This window comes from Rhagoletis zephyria, unplaced genomic scaffold (assembly GCF_001687245.7).
Source record: "Rhagoletis zephyria isolate East Lansing unplaced genomic scaffold, Rhagoletis_zephyria_1.1 Rzeph_scaffold_07553, whole genome shotgun sequence".
NCBI lineage: Eukaryota > Metazoa > Arthropoda > Insecta > Diptera > Tephritidae > Rhagoletis > Rhagoletis zephyria.
The window spans coordinates 16,377-24,639 of record NW_016164636.1 but is presented as its reverse complement, the minus strand read 5'-3'; the positions used below and the strand labels follow the sequence as shown (position 1 = coordinate 24,639).

Sequence of the window (8,263 nt, the reverse complement as noted above, 5' to 3'; positions counted from 1 at the left end):
GACATTCTACTTTGCATTACCTACAATGCCTAAAAGAAGTGAAAAAATTCGAAGGCATTACAACGCTATGCCTTCTAGAACACGTTACCACTAAAAGCGATTACCGATTTTTTGCTGGGGTGCTACTGGATCGCTGTGAAACTGGCAAAAATATTGGTGATTTTTATAAAAAGCTACTGTTGCCATGACAACTGAAGCTTGTAATATTTTAACAGATAATTTAAATTTGAAATGTTCTTAGGTTACTTAAACAATTGTTTGATTAATATATGTACACAATACTTCTAGAGTAAAATATGAGCATCATGAGCATCCTCTAAATGGATACTTAAGAACGTAAGGCTTAGTACCAGCACCTCTTTTGGCAAGGGGGAAAATTTTGGAAGGTGTCCCAAACCCTATTTGGGACAAACATTTTTTGGACCACTCTAATATACATACATATGTATGTGTGATTTATATCTACCCGCATACATATATACATACATATATGCATGTGTATAATTATGCATGTCTGCTTTGAATTCAAATTGAGGCACATCACATACAAAATAAATATGCATGCAATGTTCTATTGAAAGTAGCTTGTAATTATTGACACTGATTCTAAATCAAGCAAAAAACACAAAAAGAAAAACAACGAATTAAACACAATTTTTGTTCAACGCTTTTCAGTTGTCTTACATTTAACCAAACTGATTAGTGATGCTATTGCAGTTTGTACCCGCCTTTCAATTAGTGCATTATTAATGTGGCCTATTATTGTTGTTGTACAAGCTGTAATATTCCGTAATGTGTTGTCAGAAATTTCCATTAAGGTGAATGCATATGAAAAAACAAAAGCATAAAACGCTTGTAATAATAAAAAAAAAAAATTAATGTTCACTCGTTCGCACAAGCAGTCAATCAGAGTGAGCCTCCTCCTATATGCATAATGCAATTAAACCTGTTTAAATTTATCGCAGCTTAGCCTTAACAGCGCCAGTGCTTGCAACAATAACACACATTCATACGTGCAAATTCACGGTAATCACTTAAATGTGTGTGTGTGTGTGTCACTGTAATAAAAACTTAGGGAAGCGTTTCCGCACTGCCACACCAGCGTGGAATCATTTTTAATACCCTTGTTGGCATTGAAAATCCGGGTTTAATCTCTTTGTTTCCTCGATTTTGTTATCATTATTCCAGTTTACAGTTACTTTGCATCTGGGGAATTCCTCCAAATGGAGCGTTAAAAGAGATTGTTGTGCATTCGCTTGATATTTAACTTTTTTTTGTATTGATTACTTGCGGCCAAATACAAAAACAAAATAAGAAGGAAAATAATCAACGGTTCTTCCTTTCGTTTATTTACAGCTAGCATCATTACTGTACAGTAAAAGGAGACGTACGTCAAAATGGCTGTTATACTAGACGAAGTCTACGACTGGTACAGAGATCTCATGGACAATCGCAGTGGTGAGTGGAATTTATAGTCAATTGAACTTAGCCAAGGTCATAAAAGCTGAAAAAAAACAATTCCTTTATTTTAATGGGCTCGCAGTTGACAATTAAGATTATAAAAATAATGCTGATATGCTTTAATGGTGTACAGTTTACGCCAAAAGAAGTCTTTAAAAGCACTTCATTTCGTTTTCTGCCCAAAAAAAAAAGACACACAAGTTCTACAGTGGTGGCACTATGTTGTTACCACGCAAATTTAGAATTTGAGAAAAATGTCCTTAAATTTGATCTACACATCCGCGATAATTATTAATTTGTTCAGAATTAAATCAATAGAAACAAGAGATATATTTTTATCCAGTCAAGAGTCTGCCCATCCTAACGTTTTCTATCCTTTCAAATTAAAATAATGCCGTTTTTCATTTACAGATCCACGTGTCAAAGATTGGCCTTTGATGTCATCGCCATTTCCCACCTTAGCACTCTGCGTATTCTATGCCTACTTCAGCAAATCGCTTGCGCCGCGCCTGATGGCGAAGCGAAAAGCCTTGGACTTGCGTAAAGTACTTGTCTACTACAATCTCTTTCAGACAATATTCAGCGCGTGGATTTTCTATGAGGTTTGTTAGGAACAAAATAAAAATCTAATAATGAAAGGATTAATGAATTTTTGTCCTCTTTAAGTACTTAATGAGCGGTTGGTGGGGCAACTATAGTTTCAAATGTCAACCTGTTGATTACTCTAATAGTCCATTGGCTATGCGTGTAAGTATTTAATTTAAACTACTCACACTCAAGTGAAATGTACGCTGATGAAGATATACAATTATAAATTATCGCAGTAGAATCGGCTGCTACTTAATAGACTATGCAAATGCTCTTAATTCACCTTCATACAAACATGGTAGTTGCATGTACATACATACATACCCACCTACATATGTACAGCTGTAGATTCATAGTGAATTTTTATTTTAATTTATATCCTCTTTCGCATTTTCAATCGCAGATGGCACGCACCTGTTGGTGGTATTACATTTCCAAATTCACAGAGTTCTTTGACACGATATTCTTTATATTGCGTAAGAAAAACGAACACGTCTCAACGTTGCATGTCATTCATCATGGCTGCATGCCCTTCTCCGTATGGATGGGCATGAAATTCGCGCCAGGTAAAATTACGCTTTTTCTATTGCTACATATTATGCTTCATAATTTATGCTCACAATTTCACAAGAAAATCGTATATAAAATTTTGCAAGTCGTACGCAGTAGTAGTGGTAATCTCGCTAAATCGCTAAAAAATTTAATCTATTGCAGGTGGCCACAGCACATTCTTTGCCTTGTTGAACTCCTTTGTGCACATTATCATGTACTTCTATTATATGATTGCTGCAATGGGTCCAAAATACCAGAAATTCATATGGTGGAAAAAGTATCTTACCACTTTCCAAATGGTATGTTATTTAATTATCTTAACTAAATGGGCATATGCATATAATATCAGATGACGATTCATTTTAGGTACAATTTGTCGCCATTTTCACTCATCAGTTCCAGTTGCTTTTTAGAGATTGCGATTATCCTAAAGGATTCATGGTTTGGATCGGCCTGCATGGCATTATGTTCCTGTTTCTCTTCTCTGACTTTTATAAAGCCAAGTATACAAATGCACGCGTGCGCAGTGCGGCGACAAAGGCCAATACAAATGGCTACACTAAAATACCTGCGACTGCGAATGGCAAATGTGCGCCAACAAGCAATGGCGATTTGTCCAATCATTTAGTGGCGTCGAATAATAACAAGGGTGCTTGTATGGTGAGTATTACAAAACTTGTAGATGGTAAACCATTTCTATGGGAGCTGAGCGTAAAGTTTTACCACTAGAAAGCCATTTTTTAAATACTTATATGTATGTGTCCCTTTTTTACATAAAACGGTGAACAATGTTATGTTGTTTTTGTAACAGCATACAAGTTCCCATAAGAGTCACAATCTATCTTTGCATCAATTCAAAATTTACGTATGTAAATTCATATGTGTAGCAAATATTGACATATCGTAGGAGACTTTGCCTTACATATTCCCTTGGAAATGTACCTAAGATATATTTTTTAGCTTTTAACCGTTTAATCGCTACTTCTCTGCGGTAGCAGCAGAGCGAAAATTGCCGAGCATTGTTAGGCCTTGTGGGCCCTTCCATGTACATAGCTGATGTTCATACGATATCAGAAGCCATCTAGTTGCTATCCGAGTACGTTGCTCAGACAGGTTTATATAATCGTACATTGCGCTCTACTAGTCTTCGTTGACCAAACAGGCGCAGAACAGTTTAGAAGCGGTCGGCCAATGGACTTGTATGTTTATGCTTTATTGACAATTGCGGTTGTGGGCGCGCAGAAAAAGAACAATCTGTCAAAGGTAACCACCAAAATTTTCGAGTTATAAACCGTCGGTATTGGATGCCCTCTACGTCGATGACTAATCATTGTTGCTTGACCTCCTTCGTACAGGTCGCGATAAGCGTTTCGTTGTTTTTGTAGCGAAGATGGTAATGCTTCTCACATAAAAGAATCCAACAAGATCGGACAGATAGACATTTGCATTCAAACGTGGAAGCTTCGTGATGTTGAAGTTAAACAGTAGTGGCGAGAGGGCACCACCCTGCGGAACGCGACAGCTCATAGTTTCTGCTAGCACATTTCAGTACAAATGAGGAACAAAATTTGTTTGCAATTATATTTTTTATAGCATGTAGAAAAATATCTTTTGGTATTGGTATCCTGAAATATCCAAAAAAAATTCTGACTCGATTTATAGATAATAAAAATTCAGTAAATAACTGTATGCATTTTTTTATATTACTGCAATATAAAANTGGGGCGCCACAGCTCCAAGTTTCTGCTAGCACATTTCAGTACAAATGAGATTGTAAATTTAGAGGCAACAATTTTGTTTGCAATTATATTTTTTATAGAATGTAGAAAAATATCTTTTGGTATTGGTATCCTGAAATATCCAAAAAAAATTCTGACTCGATTTATAGATAACATAAATTCAGTAAATAACTGTATGCATTTTTTTATATTACTGCAATATAAAATTAATGCAGAACACCATGAATCTTTAAGTGAAATTCTAAAACGTTGAATAATTTATTTTTTTTTTAAATACGTGCTGGATTGCCTTCACTAAATCAATTAATGTAAATTAGCTTTCATGTTTTACAACGCAGCCAATAACAATTATATGTATTTTATACGGATTTTTATTGATATATTTTTTCAAGTATTAACAAGACCTTTTGCTTCCAAAGTTCTATGTACGCATTACTCTTCATACTTCAACCCTTTCGTTTTCAATTAGCAGGCATAAAAACGGCTGCCCTTCTATTAGTTAATTACCATTTTTGAGCACATACTGAATATGTTGACTGGTTATTCAGTAATTTTAAGAGCGCTGCAAATACTTAAATGCGTGCCAAGTGCTTAAGCAAACGAGACTAATTACAGAACTAAACATTGAATACTTAACTAACGCGCAGGTGCCAATTTGTTGAGTAATTTTCATTGTCGTTGTTTTATTTGCATATTTATGTACTTAAAAGTCCTCCTCTACTTTTAATGCTTTTTAACAATTGTTCAAGTAAATGTTTGTACCACTATAAATCTATGTCTAAAGTGTATTCGGGCTTAAGGTTGAAGTATTCAGATGCTATCAAGCTTATTATATGCGTACGTAGAAATATTGCCATCAGGAGCGGTGGCCGCGCTAATGAAATAATGACTAAAATTAAAATGTCTCCTGTGGGAAAGAATTATGTTGCTGTTGCGAAGTGCTGAAAGTAGTTCAAAGTCACTTTAAAATGTTTTTCTCTATGAGTATTTAAGAATTTCAGGATGTTAGAAAAATTTTAAATGTGGTGTCTACTGGAGCTACGGTCGGTTTGGCCCAGAAAACTCGGAAAAGTAAATTTTTACTGTTACAGAGCGTTATTTACCTTTTACTCTAAAATCAATTTAAACATTAGAATTATAGAAGTAATAAAATAACTGCAACCTCTCGTAAATAAATAAAGATTTTTTTCGGTTTTCTAACAATCTATATATATATATTTATATATTTTTAATTTTTAATTTTACAGCCCGTCATGGATGATGATGAAGTCGAGGTCATCAAGTCAAACCATCACTTAACCAATGGCTATAAGAATGGCTTCGCTAATGGCCATGCATTTAAAGAGGGTGACGGTGTACTCTCATCAAATGATGCTATACTAAATCCAGATAGCAGTAGCTCTAGTCTACATCAGCGGAAAGTCAAATAAGCATAAAGTGTAACAAACAATTGAATAATAATCATATAAACTATAAGAAAAGCAACAACAAGCAAATTGTAGTTAGCATTAGGGTATACATATATGTATTCATAAAAAAATGATTATTTTTTATATATACATAAATTATATATTTAATAATTTAAAAGCGAGTAAAAAGGAGCTTTTATATCTAAAAGTTGGAAATGGAAATACAAGAAATAATTATAATTAAAATATATACAATAGAGCAGCAACAAAGAAGAATAAGTTCTAAGGTCTAGTATGCATGTATGTCTAGAACTAATTTAGAATCACCAAGTTGTTCAAATAATTTGCAATAGATATGTTAATGTATGAACAAAGCGAGCAAAGAAAAAATCATACCTAAAGTTGCTCACGTGTATTCGTTATTTAGTTTTTTTTTTTTCAAAATGTTTTCCATTATAAATCTTTTGCGTTCATTTTTATTTAAAAAAACAAAAACCATTAGTCAGTGTTGCAAGCTTTGTATAAAATTAGAAAAAAAAAATCGGCGAATTTCAAAAAATGGTCATCAAAAGTTCAAACCTTTTAATAAGAGATGTTTATTACCCAAAAATAATCGTTGATTTTTGAAAATCGAACTACAAACCTGCATACCCCAAAATGGTCAAATTCTGATTAAACAGTTTGAAATTTTGATAGCTTTTTTCGTAAATTCTCTGAGTTTTTGTGAATTTTGTACGAAAAATATTTATAAAGGAAAACCTTTTGAACATTATGAAAACACTAAATAACGAATACTTCTGTGAATAACTGTATGTACAAATATAAGTATCATCAAAGAGAAACAAAATTTTATTTAAGTACATCTACATACATACATGTATGTATGTAAAGGAAATGATCAGGCCCCCTATCGTGGCATTCGATATCGAACGCACTAGAATTGAAATTTGATTTTTAGATCAAGGATTCGATCGCGCCTCGTCAGTTTAAATTGCATTGTGGAGAAATCAGCTACCATTTTATACGATTCGATTCGAAACGAGAAATCATTCGATTACGAATGCCGCGATTCGGACCCAGAATTCACTACTTTCTAGTAACTTAAGAAAAATTTGTGAAAAAGAGAAATTGAAGAGTCATGAAAGGCCATTGTTTTACGAGCATGAGCATCCAAAAGAGTATTTTACGTACTGCACGCGCATAAATTTTGAAAAAATAAAATCAAATAAGAAACAAAAAAAATCAAGAAACAGAACAAAATTTATCTTAAAGTTTACACCAAAACCACAAAACAGCAGGGAACTATTGTTAATACATATTAAACCACAACTACTACTTCTACTATGTACAAAAAAAAAAACAACTGCTACCAATCATCACTACTACCACCAAACAAATTTCATTTAAATTTTTTATCCCAATTTTTATAGAGTAGTTAGTAATTACACTGCTGCATGCGCGTTATTAGATCCCACAGTCCACCCTGTGTGTGTGTGTGTGGCTTGCAATAAAAACGTTTATAGCATAGTTGTAGTAAAGCGCATGCGCAATGCGATTTTATACTTATACGCCCACCTACCTACATATCGTCACATGCAATGCAAAAAGACGTAACAACATCGTAAATGAAATGGATAAAGTCATGACTAATGATTTAATTTTTTTGCATAAAATGATGTGGGGAGTTGTAATTCGATGAAACCCATTATATACGTAAATCAAAAAGTAAATTTGTGAATTTTTTATTAGTTATGACTTTTTGCATTTCCACGATGATGTTTGTTACGTCTTTTTGCATTTCAGGTAATGATACGTACATCTTCCACCTACTTACATTTGTGTATATGTGTTTGCAAAAAGATTAATTAAAGATAATGCAAATTTTGGTATTCGATATAATAACATGTAAAATTAAAAATACATTTCGGGGATGTACTAGATGGATTAACGAGTGGTATTGTTGTAATATGTAACATAAATTTTATAACATTTATAAATTTGTAGTTTAAGTCGATAATCACAAAATATTTCCAACTGTTATAAAATGTATGCAACAATTATGCCAGTATGACTTGTATGACGCCTTCGCGATCCCCACTTGCATGTGCTAAAAAAATACTATCTAGATATACATATGTATGTATATAAAATGGAGGAGTTATACCACTTTGTGGACAAACGAGTAACTAATTAACAAATTAAATCTATACCTATACTATATGTATGTATATACAAATACTTAGTTAGCTGCGTCCTATTAATCAATCAATATACTCTTTGTATATAATACATGGAACACACAAAGCGTATGTGTGTGCATACAAATCTTTCGTATACGAAAGCAATATGTACATATGTATGTATATAAATATGTGTGTAGTTAGCGAGAATAGATTTTACCTAGGTAAATGAGTGCATAGAAGTTACTGCTTTTCTAGTAAATAAAAGTCAAATGCAATTTGAATGTTACATAGACAAAAATGAAAATTTTTATTGAAAATGATTAATGTAAAA

The 8,263-nt window shown here is 33.1% G+C and overlaps 1 protein-coding gene across 1 annotated transcript; it reads left to right on the top strand.

Moving 5' to 3' along the window:
* The first annotated feature begins 1,315 nt into the window (after positions 1–1,315).
* On the top strand, positions 1,316–6,991 carry LOC108374290 (elongation of very long chain fatty acids protein AAEL008004). Its single transcript, XM_017630266.1, has 7 exons — positions 1,316–1,458; positions 1,873–2,063; positions 2,128–2,208; positions 2,453–2,615; positions 2,764–2,900; positions 2,968–3,261; positions 5,588–6,991. The coding sequence occupies exons 1-7, from the start codon at positions 1,398–1,400 to the stop codon at positions 5,768–5,770; spliced, it is 1,110 nt and encodes a 369-aa protein (XP_017485755.1). The 5' UTR covers positions 1,316–1,397; the 3' UTR covers positions 5,771–6,991.
* Positions 6,992–8,263: the final 1,272 nt, after the last annotated feature.

What these genes read in the sequence shown, in the direction of transcription:
- LOC108374290 (XM_017630266.1), top strand. Translation starts at nt 1,398, where the DNA reads ATGGCTGTTATACTAGACGAAGTCTACGACTGGTACAGAGATCTCATG. An exon ending in GGGCATGAAATTCGCGCCAG is followed by an intron (nt 2,616 to 2,763) that starts GTAAAATTACGC and finishes AATCTATTGCAG; the next exon opens with GTGGCCACAGCACATTCTTT. An exon ending in ATAACAAGGGTGCTTGTATG is followed by an intron (nt 3,262 to 5,587) that starts GTGAGTATTACA and finishes TTAATTTTACAG; the next exon opens with CCCGTCATGGATGATGATGA.